The 16,298-nt window shown below is 59.4% G+C and overlaps 1 protein-coding gene across 1 annotated transcript in view; it reads left to right on the top strand.

Annotated features, from left to right (window-relative positions):
* Nucleotides 1-15,880, top strand: part of RGMA (repulsive guidance molecule BMP co-receptor a) — a 45,096-nt gene extending 29,216 nt beyond the window's left edge. Inside the window, exons 3-4 of the mRNA XM_039217673.1 lie at nt 6,411-6,925; nt 15,121-15,880. Coding sequence (XP_039073604.1) covers nt 6,411-6,925; nt 15,121-15,843 — 1,238 coding nt within the window. The 3' untranslated portion in view covers nt 15,844-15,880. The remainder of the gene's footprint in view (nt 1-6,410; nt 6,926-15,120) is intronic.
* The last annotated feature ends 418 nt before the right edge of the window (nt 15,881-16,298 follow it).

Genomic DNA, 16,298 nt, shown 5'->3' with positions numbered 1-16,298 from the left:
GGGGGCCCCTCCAGCTCAGGCGTGCCCAAAGCCCTTCCCCGACCCCCAGGAAATGACGACTCATGCGTGACCACTTTGGGCAGACCGGCCCTGGAGAGCTGCATTACCACCTGGAGAGGAGGCAGGGAGGGACGGGAGCCGTCAACTCTGGTCCCAGGCAGTCACTGACCTGTTGGAAGTCACTCCTGTACCCCCTCACCCTGAGCGATAGCTCCTCCAGCTGTGGTGGGAGGTACTTGGACTTCCCCTTAAACTCTCAGGAAGGTGTGAAAGGCTGGCTCAAGTCCCCCAAGGGTTCGGGGCAGCTATGGAAACCCAGCAATTGGCGGGGGCGGGGGTGGGGGCGGGGGGTGTCATTTTGCATTAGGACTTGCGCCTGTATCTCCATGCTGGCCTTTCTGCAGGGAGGCCTTGCCATCCATTTGGAGGATGGTCACGGCCCTGGGGACAGGCAGGCAGCGATGACTGTGCATCAAGAACTGGGCATGGTCAAAGAAAACGCATCTTGTTGTTTTTGGGGATTTCAGGACCTGGATCATTCTTGGCTGGTGTCCAAGAAAGGTATGGCAAATGTGCTTTGAAAAGCATACAAGGAGGGGCGCCTGGGTGGTTCAGCGGTTTAAGCGTCCAACCGCAGCTCAGGTCATGATCTCACGGTTGGTAGGTTCAAGCCCCGCATCGGACGCTGTGCTGACAGCTCAGAGCCTGGAGCTGCTTCAGGTTCTGCGTCTCCCTCTCTCTCTGCCCTTCGCCATTCACACTCTGTTTCCCTCTCTGTCTCTAAAATAAATAAACAAAAAAAAAAACAAAATAAAAAAAGAAAGAAAAGTGTAGAAAGAGCCTCAAAGCCTGCGGCTGTGTGAGCCAGATGTATGCGCATCTATGAAATGAAGGTAAAATTCCTGCCCGTCGATTCAGAATAGCAGTGAGGGCCTGGCGTTCAAGCAGTTGCAGTCTGACAGGTGAAGGAAGTCTGGGCATTATTATTATCATTATTGTTTTTTGGAGATGAGACCCGGCCTATGTGTCCCCCCCCTGCACCCAAGAGCAGAGCCTCCTCTTTACTGTCTTTGTCGCCTCACAGCAAATGGGCTGGACCTGAGGTGCGTGTGTGTGCGCGCGCGCGTGCGTGCAAGTACAAAAGGTGAAAGAGGAGGAGAAAGCGAATGGCTTCAGGGCTGAGTGCCCTGGTTTACCTGCCTCCTGTGTCAGAGAACCTGGGAGGAGGGGGCTGTTTAATGCCTCTAGGACTCAGTTTGCCTGTCTGTGGAATGGGGATAACAGGTAGTCCTGGGGCTGTCATAAGGTTAATGGAGATACGTGTACAACGCATCGTACGTAGTAAGCGCTCAGTACACGTTAGGTGATACGTAGACCTTAGCCTCCCCCACAGATGATCATTTACCCAAAGTTAACACAAAAGTGACTTCCGCCAAGCTTCCTTCAGTGTTCTCAGGGTTTGCTGCCGTCAGCTCCACTGGTCCCTGAAATAGATACTGACCAAGGCACTGATGTATTCCGGGAGCACAGAGAAACATAACGTATGGCCCATGGCCACACAGCCACTGAGCAGCACAGCTGGAATTTGACCACGATCATCTGCCCCCAGAGCACATCCCATTAAACCCTCCCCACCACTACTGCCCTTCAAAGTGAGGTCCCCCGTTTCCTGAGAATCTCCAAGTCGGCATTGCCCGGTGACACTCAATCTGTCACAGGCACGGACTTGACCCCGGTGTGGTCTCTGAGCAGGGCAACTGCAAGTGCCTTCATTTTGCCTGGTCTCACGGACCCCCGGGTCTGTGCATTTATTCATTAACAGGAGTAAAGGGAACTTGTGGAAACTGTGCTCTGGGACCCAGAGTTGCCAGGAAATGGGTGGAAGAGGCATTGTGGGCCACCTTGGCAACAAGGGGGGCAGGGGGAAGGGCCACACACGGACACTGGGTCACCCAGGCTGGCAGGACAGAGGGGCGCCCAGCGGGAGATGAGAACTGGGTTCGTCTCTGCCTCCTGGACGCCCTCTCCCCCTTCAAGAGCCGGGAGAGTCGTCCCAGCCTGGGTCACCCCTGTGTGACCACAGGTCCTTGCGAGAAGAAGGGACAGTGGAATCAGGTGAAGTGGAGCCCACCTGATCTTTTGGCCTCTGGCCACACAAATGTCTCCAGTGAGCGTGGCTTCTGCAGGGGTGGGTGCGGGAGGGCCCCGGAAGGGGAGGAGAGACGGGAGCAAGGCTTGCAGCTCTGGAGGCTGGAAGTCAGGGTGCCAGCGCCTTTGGATCCGGTGAGAGCTCTCCTGGCTTGCGGCGGCCGCCTTCTCGCTGCGTCCTCACGTTGCAGAGTGTGAGTCCTGTGCCTCTTCCTAGAAGGGCCCTAATCCATCATGGGGGCTCCACCTCGTGACCTCATCGAACCTAATCATCTCCCAGAGCCCCCCCCCCCACCAATCCAAGTACCGTCACACTGGGGCTGGGGCTGCAGCGTAGGAATTTGGGGCGGACACGCCTGGTGAAAGGTGGGGAGTGAGGTAGCGGCAAAGTTATCCCGGGTGCCCCCCTTGGGAAGTGTGGTGCCCAGGGAGGGGTAGAGGGAGGGACGCTCCAGTGCCCTTCCTGTCCCCTTCCTGTCCCCGCCTGTGATTTCTAACCTCTCACCTCACCGTGGGGGTGCGGGAGGTCATCTCCCTCTGCGACCTTTGTCAGGGCCCCTGTTTGTGAATGCCCACTGGGTCCCGGGCCCGCTCAGTGCATCCTATTTAATCCTTAGCAGCTCCCTAAGGCAGGTGCTACCCCCAATTCACAGATAAGGAAACTGAGGTAGAATCATGTTGCCACAACTACTGGTAGGGACAGAGCGGGACTTTGAACCAGACACTCTCCCTCCAGTGCCCACAGCCCACTACACCACCTGGCCGCTGTCACCCTCACACCTCCCCATTTCCATCCTGGTCCTGGGTGACAGCATCGAGAACATTCTGCCGATGGCTGAGAATCGGGATGGGCAGGACTTAAGGGGAAGCGGGGTGTGGACGAGCTCCCCTCTGTGGAGACCTGGCCTCAGATGGAAGGCCTGGCTCCTGGGTGCAAGGGCAGCCCAAGAGCGACCTCAGGGTCACCCGGTGATGGGTGGTGGGCGGGGCTGCTTTGCCAGTGGCCGTTTCCCAGCGGCTCTGGGAAGGGGAGGGGAGCAGGTGAAGGAGCCCTGCGGAGTTTGAACTGAGAGACAGAGAGACAGCCCCCCCGGGGCTGCTTAGGGTTCACTCCTTGGGAGAGCTGACCCCTCTCTCTGCTCCCCCCGCCCCCGCAACCCCCGCCCAGTCGGTTGGTGTGCAGTGTGATGCCCCAGGCGCGCTGCTCTGAACGGAGTATCAAGGGTCACATCTGTGCCGGCAGATAGCACTTGATATCCCCAGAACATGTGAGGGACCCCCTTTCAGGGCATCTCCATACGATTTCAAGCATGAAGTCCAGACACACTGGAGAGCTTGCGGCCGGGACCCTGCTCGGGGCCATTTTCAGGGCTGCGAAGATACTAGACTGTCATCACCATCTGGGGGGGTCCCCCATTAGTGGGTTAGAGCCACAAATAGAGTCAGGGGTGAGACACCCTGCCTGTCCCACATTGTCTGTGTGCAGCCACGTCCTGCCCTAGGCCCCTTTCCTGACCCCTGCCTTCCAGCCCCTGGCCAACCTGTGGGCCGTACCCTGAGGTGGGGCCCCTGGGAACTGGGGACCAGGCCACAGAGAGCCTGCAGACCGCGGGGCTCCCAGCTGGCGGGGTCCTCAGGGAGAGGCTGAGGGCCGCTTTGCGGTGAAGTGTACCCTTGAACCGCTGGGCGGATGCCGGAGGCGATCGTGAATGTGCTAATTATGTGAGGACTTGGAAATGCCCCCCTCCCCCCCACCCCTCCCCCTGGCATGGGCTCTCAGGTCCAACAGTCCAGATTCAAATCCTGCTTCCACTTCTTCAGGGAGACTTTGGGCAAGAGAAGCAGCCATGCCCAGCCTGGCTTTGACCCCGGGGCTGCCAGGAGGGCTGGCTGAGGTGAGGCCCCGGCCTGAGACAGTAAGGAGCCGTGACTTTACCCTCTGCTGTCCCTGGGTCAGCTTTGGCGGGAGTGGAGGCCAGTGCAAGCCGTGCGTGGGCTGCAGTGATCTGGCTGTAAAGGGGCTGGTGGTGGTCCCTCTCCACTTCGGGCATGGTGAGGGCCGGAGGGGCACCCACACCGGGCGGCAGGCCAGGCCCCCGGGGCTGGTGGCCGAGCGGTGGGCATAGCCCAGGCGGCTGCCACTCTGCACTGACCTGTGTCCCTTTCAGGTAGTTTCTTTCTTTGGTATCGTGTCTCCAGGATCCTGAGAAAGCCTCCCCTCCCCTCCTCTCCCCTCCCCTCCATCACAAGGGGCTCCTCTGCCTTCTCTCACATAGTCCACGTTAGCATCTTGGCCAGGTTGGGTCTTGGCTGTCTTCCAGCAGGGGCACCTGGGTGGCTCAGTCGGTTAAACCTCTGACTTGGGCTCAGGTCATGATCTTAGTGTTTGTGAGTTCAAGCCCCGCGTTGCACTCTGTGCTGACAGCTCGGAGCCTGCTTCAGATTCTGTCTCCCTCTGTCTCTGCCCCTCCCCCATTCACTGTGTGTGTGTGTGTGTGTGTGTGTGTGTGTGTGTGTCTCAAAAATAAATAAACATTAAGAAAAAATTGGGAGGAGAAAAGAAACACGAAGAGAGCATGGCTGGAGAATCTTCTAGCTGCCTTTCAAAGGACACCTGCCCCCAGGAGCACATCCCTGTGGGAGGGAGACCATGCAGGGTGGGGGGTGGGGTGGCTCTCTCACCCACAGCTTTTCCCGCGTCCCCCAGGTGGCGTTTTATTAGCCAGGTCTGCTGAAGTCTTCAATTTTAAAGCTATTAAAATGGAAAAATCCATGGCTTTTCTACCGTATTGGTTTTATTCGTCCTAATACACGTGGAAGAAAGAAAACGTCTCAAAAGAAAAAAATGGCCACCCAGTTTCCACCTGAAACCCCCAAATTGGCCAGTAGTGTGACATACACAAGAGAAGTCGGGGAGGGGCCTGAATTTTAGGACGAGAGGAGCGCCGGCCGCCAGGGGTGTGAGCCGGCCCGGTCAGCTTCAGCTCCGGCAGGTGGCCGTGGGGGCATAGATCCCCCCAGAGACAGGCTATCCAGGTGACAGGTTCTCAGGTGGTTGTTTCCTTCGCCTGCCCGGGAGCACTTCTGTCCCTGCCTTTATTTGCAGCTTGATTTTATAGGTCAAGAGCCAGCCCCAGAGGAGCAAACTGATTTTTCCAAGGGTTCATGAGCCAGGCTAGTGGCAGGACTGGCTGAAGCAACAGCCCAATTCTCCTGTTGATCATTCCAGCACCGGGCTGCAGCTGCCCCCACATCCCCTCTGCCCCGCCCCCCCCCCCAACTGGTCCGCCAGCCCCTTTGCTGCTTGAACCTGCCTAGAAGGTTCCTTCCTGCTGCCGGGCTGCACGCCTGGTCACTGAAGCCAGATGGACTGTGCAAAGAAATCTGGGAGGCGGGGAAAGGGCAGGTGCTACGTGTCCGGGTACAAGATGCAGGTGTGTCAAAGCCCCAGTTCTCAGGTGCGGTCACTTGTAGCTAATTACCGCTAAGGCCTCAAAGCTTGTCGGTGACTTTTTAAGAAATGTGAATTAAGGCAGATCCAAGGTTAGTACTGTCCGTTGCTTCCCAGCTTGTGGAGCTGAGCAGGATAGAGGAGGGATGGAGCTGTGGCGACCGACAGGGACGCTTCTCTTGCTCTTCAGACAGGGTGGCCCCAGGTCTTCTGTGACCAAAGCTCCTAGAGTCAACTAGCCAACATTCATGGAGCTTCTGATCTGCGTCACTGCCGTCTTTAGTCTCGTAACACGCTGAGCAGCCTCATAAGGTACATACTATATTGTCCCGTTTTACGGAAGTATAATGAGGCACAGAGAAGTCCGGTGATTTCTGCAAGGTCACACGGTAGTAGAGGCCAGGACACATACTGAATAGTCGAGCTTCAGTATTTGGGGATCGCTGTGAAGGCGTCAGCAGATGTGCAACGCCGCAGGGTGGCTTGCGAGCTCGCAGAGTCTTGCTGCCCACTGACCACTCCTCCTTACAGGCTGGGGACAGTGGGAGGGACCTCCACCAGCCCTGGCGGCGGGCGGACCTGCTCGTCTGGCCACTCGGGGTCATTCTGGGCAGAAGGCTAGGAAGGGCAGGTCGCACACTGCACTGCCACCTGCGGGCACTATTCGCCATCTGCGTGCCAACGTGCGGCACGGTGGCGCCCCCTGGGAAGAGACGTCCTTGTGCGTGTGCCTGGGGCGCTGGCCCCCAGGGGTAAGGGGGCCGGAGCTGGCCCAGTGACCTTGACGGAGCGTCCCTTCCTTTCCCCACAGCCACGTCCCCGTGCAAGATCCTCAAGTGCAACTCTGAGTTCTGGAGCGCCACGGCGGGCAGCCACTCCCCGGCCTCGGAGGACGCCCCCGAGTTCTGCGCGGCGCTGCGCACCTACGCCCTGTGCACACGGCGCACGGCCCGCACCTGCCGGGGCGACCTGGCCTACCACTCGGCCGTCCATGGCATAGAGGACCTCATGAGCCAGTACAACTGCTCCAAGGATGGCCCCACGTCGCAGCCGCGCCTGCGCACCCTTCCGCCGCCGGGCGACAGCCAGGAGCGCTCCGACAGCCCCGAGATCTGCCACTACGAGAAGAGCTTCCACAAGCACTCGGCGGCCCCCAACTACACGCACTGCGGCCTCTTCGGGGACCCGCACCTCAGGACTTTCACAGACCGCTTCCAGACCTGCAAGGTGCAGGGCGCCTGGCCGCTCATCGACAACAATTACCTGAACGTGCAGGTCACCAACACGCCTGTGCTGCCCGGCTCCGCCGCCACCGCCACCAGCAAGGTAAGGCTGAGGCGTGGGCGTCGGGCTGTGACCAGGGCCCAGACCCAGGCACCTCCTGCACCCTCCCCCGTGTTCTTATTTTCAGTAAATGGGCTGGTGAGTTAGGAATGTTCCAGAGAATCTTTGTCATGAGATCAGCCAACCTGGAACCACCTCTTCATGCTGCCTGGAGAGTGACATTCCTCAGACTGCCAGACACCGCCCACCAGGGGTTGTGAAGTCAGTTTTCTGGGGTCAGGAACCGGTATACACATGGCACCTTTTTTTTAATTGGTCAGGGTAGAACAAGATGGCATAATCCAGCACGGATAGGAAAGGCAAGTTGTGAATGCATTGTATGTGGTAAGGGGACACATTTCAGGAGGCTCAGTTTCTGTGTGTGTGTGCGTGCGTGTGCGCGTGCGTGCGTACGCCCGTACCAGCACAAATGCTGGGTCTGGGAGTAACATAGATTTCCTCCTGAGATGATCGTCCACAAATTTTATTATTTACTTTTTAATTTTCTTAATGTTTATTTTATTTTTTTTTAATTTTTTTAATGTTTTATTTATTTCTAGGAGAGAGAGAGAGAGACAGCGTGAGCAGGGGAGGGCCAGAGAGAGAGGGAGTCACAGACTGAAACAGGCTCCAGGCTCTGAGCTGGCCGTCAGCACAGAGCCCGACGCGGGGCTCGAACCCACGAACCGCGAGATCATGACCTAAGCGAAAGTCGGACGCTTAACCGACTAAGCCACCCAGGCGCCCCAATTTTCTTAATGTTTATTTTTGATAGAGAGACACAGAGAGTGAGCAGGGGAAGGGAAGAGAGAGAGGGAGACACAGAATCCGAAGACAGGCTCCAGGCTCTGAGCTGTCAGCACAGAGCCCGACGCAGGGCTCGAACCCACGAACCACGAGATATGACCTGAGCCGAAGTAGGATGTTTAGCCAACTGAGCCACCCAGGCACCTTGTGCACAAATTTTAGAAGCACTCTCCAGAGCCTCAGTTTCGGACTTGTGGGATATTCTTTTCTTGCCCCCAATCTGTGTTGTGGTAGAATTCCAGTATTAAAACCCCGATAAAAGAGGAGCCTCTCTATAGATAGGTTTCCATTTTTACTCTCAAAGAGGACAAACTCCTATCCGCCCTGGACAAGCGGACCCAGCCAGCCCCTGGAGGTGACATCCTGCCCCGGGCATCTCACATGGCTGCACAGTTACAAACTGAACAAGTTTTAGAAATGATGATTCTGGGCTACCCCACCCCCCACCCCCGCCCGGGCCAGTATGACACCAGATCTGTGGATTGGTTCAGGCGTGTGTTCTTTTTTTAAAGCCCCCAGTGTTGGCTCGTGGAGGGGATGAGGGACGCCAGGGCCGTAGGATGCTGATGGGGTCAGCAGAGCTGTGGGGTACCCTCCTGCCCTCCCTTTGCCCCACGCCTGTGTTGAGAAGCCACAGCCCCAAAGCAGACAGGGTTGTGGTGGCTTGGAACAGGTGAGGGCAGAGAACCAGCCCACTGAGCACCCCAGAGGCCACCCACGCAGCTCTCTCTCCTCCCTCGGGCCAGCCCCCAAATGGGAGGCGCTTCTCCACCCTCGGTCGGCTGGGAACCACGAGCTAGCAGTGACCTGGGCCGGGGGGCTCTAGACCAGCCACGTTCTTGTTGCCATGAGAGGCGTTTCCGAACCATCTGGAGCCCCAGAGGCCGCTGGGAGCAGGTCATCTTCTGACCCGAGGAGGCCTCAGTATCTGGGTGGCGGGACCAGAGGCAGCCACGCATGTGGCCTGTGGCCCAAGCACTTGGACTCCCCCGTCCTCCCCAGGTCCTCCCTCCCCTCCCCACTTCCAGGAGGGCTTCCCGTGGCCTCCCCTTGAGACTCAGCCAGCCAGAGGGCGCAGCCTCGAGGCCAGGAGGCCAATGGGCTCTGGGAGTGCGGGGGGGGGGGGGGGGGGGGGGGCGGTGAGGGTACGTGTGCGTCCTCGGGGCCTGGCGCACCGCGGCCCCCAGGGCTTTCCAGGCTGGCACTGGGTCTGTTTTCCTAAGAAAAGCACGTTGCGAGGCGGCTTGTTGGGCAGTGCCAGGCTGGTCCACAAGGCTGTTTCTGTTCCTTCCTGTCCCCCCACGCCCAGGAGGACAGTGAGGTGACCTGGCAGCCAGGAAAATTCCCGCCACCCCTCCCCCCCCCACTCCGGGGGCTTTCTTGTGCGTCCAGAGGGTCTCCTACTGGGCCCATCGGCAGGGGCGGAAACAAGTAGGTCTTGGCCCCGTGGATGCCCCAGCAGGGTCTTGGCATCGGGCCGTGAAGCCTAGTGGGCGGCAGAATTGTGGCCAGTGCTCTCTCTACCCCGTCCGCCCTCTCAGCCCTCCGCAAGCAGGGGGGGTGGGGCGGGGAGGCACATCAAGGACCCAGCCGCCTTCCCTGCGGCCCCTGCACCCACCCACCTCCCTCCTTCCCGACAGCCAAGATAAATGAACGCCAGGAGCCTGAGGCTGCAGCTTCTAAATCCAGCAGCAAACATACTGCAGGAGGGGACCGCGCCTCCCTGTCCCGTCCTGGCGGGGACACACAGAGGAGGCTGAGGGTGTGAGAGCGTCCTGGACCTTGCAGGCCCTGCCACTCCTAACCCGGGGCAGCGCGAGCACCAAATGTGATAACAGAGCCAAGCACAGACCTGGGGAGAATTGTGGGAAGAATCGGGGGCCTCTGCTCCCCATTGACCGGGGACCGGCTGTAGTGATAGCCTTTAGGCCACATTCTGTTGGGTCGCACAGGCTGGGGTGACGTGCCTCGGCTTAGAAGCCTTGGATGCCACCCCCCGCTCTTCACGGGCACCCGCTGGGAGCCCGAGCCCAGCAATGCTGTCCCCAAACCAAATGGATCAGTCCTCCTTTCGTTCTGGTGTGCCACCCATTCAGACGCGCTCTGTGGCCGGCCCGCCACCAGGCCCTGTAGCCGAAAGAAGTGCCAGACGGGGATGGGAGCACCTCTCTTCCTGTCCCGGCTTCGAGGTTCTAGAAAGTAGGGAGCTCTTCCGCAGAGCTCCACCAACCAGGCCCCTATCTGCTGTGACCTCGCGTCACCTGTGTCATCCCAGCAGGCTGAGAGCCCAGCCGCTTTCTGTTTCACCCTCACCAGCCAGGGGGCCCGGCTGGACACCCGACAGCAACGGGGCCCGTCTGCTCAGGCCTCGGGGCAGAGGGGGTACCCGGGTGGAGGCATCGGTGGCCCGTTTCCAGCGCCCTGGGCCTGCCCGCGCCTGTTTCCTTAGGTTTCCACGACGCAGGTGTGTTGGTTTTGTTCATTCATTGATTCCACAAACGTTTGCGCAAAACCCTAGGGGTGCTTCCTCCCCTCCTGGCTAGTTCCAGGCTGATGATGGAGAACAAAGCTGGCCTGGGGTGCCTGGGGTGGGTGCGGGATGCCCTGGGCCTTGGTTGGCCCCGCTCTGCCCAGAGCACTGGGCGGGGCCTCCTCCGAGTCCTTCTGCAGAGGGGGGTGGGGGGATGGGAGCCACAGGAGCAGAAGCCTGGGGGAGAGATGGGAGGGCAGCCTGGAGCCTGGGGACAAGCACCCGAAGCCAAGGGGCTGTTATCTCTGAGGGGCCTTCGTGCCTCCCCACAAGGGCGTTCTGCCTGCCTCTTCTGCCCACTTGAACCCAACTGTTCTCCGCCCGCCTGTCGCCCAGGGGGCCTTGGCTCGTTTCCTGGAATCCGGGCATTATCCGGCCCCGGTCCAACACTGTTCTTGTAGGTGATCGAGATGTAGGGTTTTCCAACCAAAGCCGGCATTTTAGCTGGGTTCCCACCCCCACTTGCCCCGACTTCCTTCTCTGCCCAGCCCCCAGCCTCACTGTGCTGGTAGCACCCCATTGTACAGATGCGAAAACCGAGGCTCGGGGAGGAGAGGGACTTGGGTCTCTGCTCTGCCCTCTGCCTTCCCTCTAGAACTTACCCTGGGTCACACTGCCTCACTCTCCTATTTGGTGTGTCACCCCTGGAGTGTGAAGGGTCTTGGACTCTCCCCTGGTGTGGATCAGCTTCCAGTGCTGGGCCTGGCGAGGTGGGGGCTGGGGGGTTGCTCAGACCCCTCTGGGCAGGGGGGCAGGAAAGACAGGAGTGGCAGCCGCACCCGTGGCCGTGCTGGCAGCGAGCCGCCCGGCTTTCGACAGGCCCCTTCATGCTGTTACTTGTGGTTGAGTCCCTGGCACTGGTGCCGAGAAGCGTCTAGCAGCCTCTTCCAGGAGCCTGTCTCCACGAGAGATGACGGTTAGAGGGAAAGCAGCCTTTCCTGTTCCAGGAGGCTGAGGGCACTGGGAAAGCAGCGGCACCCCCTCTCCCCCCCCCCACCGGCACACCAGGCAGGGACACCAGAGCCCCTCAACCCTCGCCCCCTCCCCAGCGGCAGGACCACCCACTGTCCAGACCTCCCTGGCTGCACCCCCCGGGGCCCCCCACAGGCAGCCTCCACGTCAGGGCTGGAGCCACAGGATGGAGAGAAGGAAGTGGCAGGAGGTAGAGCCGTGCAGTCACCATTTTGGTGGCCCGGCGACGGCAGCCGGCGGAGGCCCCCGGGCTCCGAGAGCAGGGCTCCAAGCTGGACGGGGAGGCGCGGCCGCCGTTGTTGACATCCCGCAGCAAACCAGAAGGGCACCGCTTCCTGGGGCCAGGTGGTGACCTCAGGGAGGGACGGGGCAAGCGGAATGTGTCCTGCTCAGTCCCGACCGTTCACCGGGCCCCGTGGGGCCCCACGAGGAAGCGTTCGTTTGTTTTAAAGTCAGATGGGAAAGCTCAGCACGAGCCAGTCTGGACTGTTAACAGTCTGGACAGCAATGCAGGTCACAAAATGTGCTTTTCAAATTTTGGGTGGAGGAAGGCCCAGGAGCCTGGGAGCCCCCAAAAGTCTAACTGCGGCCCCTCTCTCATCCCCTCATCCTCACCTTTCTGAGTATCAGGGTGAGAAGGGGGAGTTTCTCGCTGAAGGCCCAGGCCCCTCATGCTCTCCCGGCCTGGTCACCCCTACGCTTTACCAGTGTTGGGGGCGCGCACAGAGCAGCGATGAGACAGCCCTGGGCACCCCCAGCTGGGCCCTGGCTACCCTGTTGGTTTGCTTAGCCAAGAACTCTCTGTGGCCCCTGGGCCACCCCGTCCAGGCCTCAGGCCTGTTTCCGTAGTTCTGAGGCCCCAAGCTGAGTGCTGCTACCCCCTCAGCCTCCTGTCTGTGCCGCAGGGCCAACCCCGCACCCACTGAATTGCAGCCGCACCAACTGGCCTGTGGCCCGGCCCCAGACCCCACCCTCAGCCCTGGCCTTCCCGCTCAGCCTGAGCTGAGGTCCCCCACAGCTATCCCGCCTCCTCCCCTTGCCTGCAGGACCCGCTTGCGCTTCCTAGTGTGCCTGGGCCTTCCCCGTGTCGCACAGCCACTGTTTGACCAGAAACTTCTTTAGCGCTTCGCGGCATCACCCCCGCTTCTACCCCGAGGGCCCCCCCAGGCAGTCATCCGCTGCTGCATTGACCAGGGTGCCAGGCACAGAATTCAGCCACAGCCGGGGCATCCGTGTCACCAGCAGCCCCCTGCCCTTTGCTGGGACCCCCTGGGCCTGCAGCCCCTCTGAGGTGTGTTACCCGCTCAGCTGGCCAGGAGCGCAGCTCTTGGGGACAGGAGGCTGGGGCCTGGTGGCTGAGAGTGGGGAGACAAGCTCTAGGAACAGTGGTTAGGGGTGGGGGGTTAAGCAGGGAGCCCCCAAAGGCCTGGCTGCCATCTTGCCCCAGGACCCCACCTGCTTCCCTGGCTTTGGGCTGGAGTCCGGGTTCCAGCTGCCCTTGGCTCGGGGCGGGGAGAAGGGGGGTGGACAGTGGCCTTTGAGGCGCCCGGAGCCACCAGCGGTTAAAAGCTGGCACCCCGGGAACAGGAATGAAGGAAGAGTGGTGGTTTCTCTCCCAGATTTGACTCATGGCTCCAACCCATGCAGGCTTCCCGGTTAGGATAATGGAGGAAGGCGCAGGCTGGCACTGCAGCCTGGGTAACGGGGAAACGCACGCCCTCCCTGGGCCGGGCATCTCCCGCCCTTCTCCCAGGGCCTCCCACCCTGTGTGGGCTTGTGGCGGGAAAGAGCCCAGGGGCTGGAAACCGAGAGACGAAACCCAGCTCTGCCTGTTGCTGGCTGTGTGACCTTGGGCAGGTCATTGTGCCTCTCTGAGCCTGAATTCTCTGCACTGTAAACGGGAGGGAATGTCATTCTCCCTGGTAGTGCCTCATAGGACCAGAAGTGACACGTACGGTGCCCAGCACACCCACTGGAGCGACAGCGCCTGTGTCTGTGGTTCTCAGGAGGACAGTTACTAGTGGAAACACCTAACTGCCTGCTCCTGCCCCAGCAGCTGAGCCCAGTCCCTCACCCCCAGCTGCAGGCGCCAGCGGAAACGGGCCTTCCTGCTCTGGCCCCGGTCAGGGCTTCTGCTCAGCATGGAACCCACCTCTGCCTGCCTTCCTCCTCTTCCTCTTCCTCCTGCTCACCTTCAGGGCCCAGCTAGGTGGCCCCTACGGAGCCCTGCCTCTGCTGGCCTCTGTCCGCTCATTCTTTCTCTGAGCAGGAGTCTGTTACATTCAGCGTGTGGCTTACAGTCATTTGGAAGGAATTTGGCTGCAGGTCTGCAGCTTGAAAGATCGTGCTAGGTGACTGTGGACAGTATTCGTTTCCTACGGCTGCTGTAACGAATACCACGAACGCCGTGTTTCAAACAAGCAGAAACGTATTCGCCCGTCGCTTTGGAGGCGAGAAATCTGAAATGAGGCTTTCAGGACTAACACGAAGGTGTTAGGAGGGCCGGGCCTTCTCGAGGCTCCCAGGAGAATCTGGTCAGTGCCTCTTCCAGCTTCTGGTGGCTGCTGGCACCCCTGGGCTGTGGTCACATCCCTCCAGTCTCTGCTTCGGTGGAGAATCTCCCTTCTTCTGTGGTCCATTCACCCTTTCCCTGCTCTCAGGAGGATACGTGTGATTATATTTGGGGCCCACCCAGAGAATCCAGGATCATTTCTCCATCTTTGTATCCTTAACATAATCATGTTTGCAAAGTTCCTTTGGCATATAAGGTAACATTCACCAGCTGCTGGGATTAGGGCCTGATATCTTGGGGGTCATTACTCAGCCTACTATAATAGATAATGAACTTTTATTTTTAATTAGCTATGTGTTTCTTTTTACAGTTCACCTCTCTATATACAGTCAGTGGTTTCCTATTTAGGGCAGTGACCTGAAGTTCCCTTTCTAAGTCTTTTTTTTTTTTTTTTTAAGTAAAACAAGTGTTTTTTTTTTTTACTAAGTTTTTAATTTAAATTTTTTTAGTGTGTACTTATTTTTGAAAGAGAGGGACAGAGCGTGATCAGGGGAGGGGCAGAGGGAGAGGGAGACACAGAATCTGAAGCAGGCTCCAGGTTACAAGCTGTCAGCACAGAACCCAATGCGGAGCTTGAACTCACGAACTGTAAGATCATGACCTGAGCCCAAGTCGGATGCTTAACCAACTGAGCCACCCAGGTGCCAAAGTTTTAAATTTTAATTCCAGTGTAGTTAACATACAGTGTTATGTTAGTTTCAGCTGTACAATATAGTGATTCAAGAATTCTATACATCATGTTAAGTGTATTCTTTTTAAGTTTTTTTTTTAAGTTTATTTATTTTGAGAGAGAGAGAGCAGGGAGGGGCAGAGAGAGAGAGAGTGAGAATCCCAAGCAGGCTCCACACCATCAGCACAGAGCCGAGCATGGAGCTTAAACCCACGAACCATGAGACCATGACCTGATCCAGAACCAAGAGTTGTGCGTTTAACGGACTAAGCCACCCAGATGCCCCATTAAGTGTATTCTTAACCCGTATCACCTACTTCCCCCATCACCTCTCCCACACCCCCTCTGGTAACCATCAGTTTGTTCTCTATAGTTTCTCGGTTTCTGTTTCTTGGATTCTCTTTCTCTCCTTTTTCCCCCCTCTTTGTCCTCTAGTAAAACAAGTTGTTTTAAGGGAAAATTTAAGTGCATAGTAATGCAGGTGATGCCAAAAGGTGACCAGAATGGGGAATTGGAGCATCGTGGGGCCCCTCCTGTCCCCAGCATCACCAGCATGGGCCTGGGCCCTCCCCCCTCCCACCACCACCATCTCAGCACCACCTAACCCCCTTTCTCCGCCCCTTCCTCCTCCCCCCCTTCCCCCCCAGCTCACCATCATCTTCAAGAACTTTCAGGAGTGCGTCGACCAGAAGGTGTACCAGGCTGAGATGGATGAGCTCCCGGCAGCCTTCGCCGATGGCTCCAAGAACGGTGGGGACAAGCACGGGGCCAACAGCCTGAAGATCACGGAGAAGGTGTCAGGCCAGCACGTGGAGATCCAGGCCAAGTACATCGGCACCACCATCGTGGTCCGCCAGGTGGGCCGGTACCTGACTTTCGCCGTCCGCATGCCGGAGGAGGTGGTCAACGCCGTGGAGGACCGGGACAGCCAGGGCCTCTACCTCTGCCTGCGCGGCTGTCCCCTCAACCAGCAGATTGACTTCCAGGCCTTCCGCGCCAACGCCGAGGGCCCCGGCACCCGCAGGCCCGCGGCCGCCAGCCCCGCGCCCGCCGCCGCCGACACCTTCCCCTACGAGACGGCCGTGGCCAAGTGCAAGGAGAAGCTGCCCGTGGAGGACCTCTACTACCAGGCCTGCGTCTTCGACCTGCTCACCACGGGCGACGTGAACTTCACGCTGGCCGCCTACTACGCCCTGGAGGACGTCAAGATGCTGCACTCCAACAAAGACAGGCTCCACCTGTACGAGAGGACTCGGGAGCCGCCGGGCCGGGCAGCCGCCGCGGGGCTGCCCCCCGCCCCCCCTCCCCTCCTGGGCAGCCTCCTGCTCCTCACGCTGCTCCCCGCCATCCTGGAGGCCGTGGCCGCGTAGGCCAGAGAGCGGGGCGCTGCGTGTCCCTGAGCCAGCGGGTGGCTGCAGGGTGGCTGGGGCCGTCGGGGGGTGCGGGGGGGGGGCAGTGTCCGCCGGGGTGTCAGGGGTGGAGGCGGCCGCCAGCCGGTGGGCTGTGGACGGTTACCTCGCAGCTGCCCTGCGCCATCTGCGGGCAAAGGCTGGGGCATCGGGCCACCCCCCACCGCGCCCCCAACGTCGTCGTCGGGGGTGCGGGGGTGGGGGGGAGTCCGAGAGAGGTTGTGGTGACCGGTGCTGTGATGTTTGTGACAATAGAGCTGTGTGAGAGGGGAGCGCCCCCCTCCACCCGCCCCGCAGTGTGAATGTGCAAAACAGAGCCCCTCGGGCCGAAGCCCGCCCCCCTGCCCCCTCCCCGCCAGAGACACTGGGATTGATCAGAGTCCAGCTCCTCCCTCCCCTGCAATGCACTGAAACAG

Source organism: Hyaena hyaena, unplaced genomic scaffold (assembly GCF_003009895.1).
Source record: "Hyaena hyaena isolate Hyena2069 unplaced genomic scaffold, ASM300989v1 scaffold_702, whole genome shotgun sequence".
NCBI lineage: Eukaryota > Metazoa > Chordata > Mammalia > Carnivora > Hyaenidae > Hyaena > Hyaena hyaena.
The sequence above is the reverse complement of the archived record's forward strand: the minus strand, read 5'-3'. Positions and strand labels throughout refer to the sequence as shown.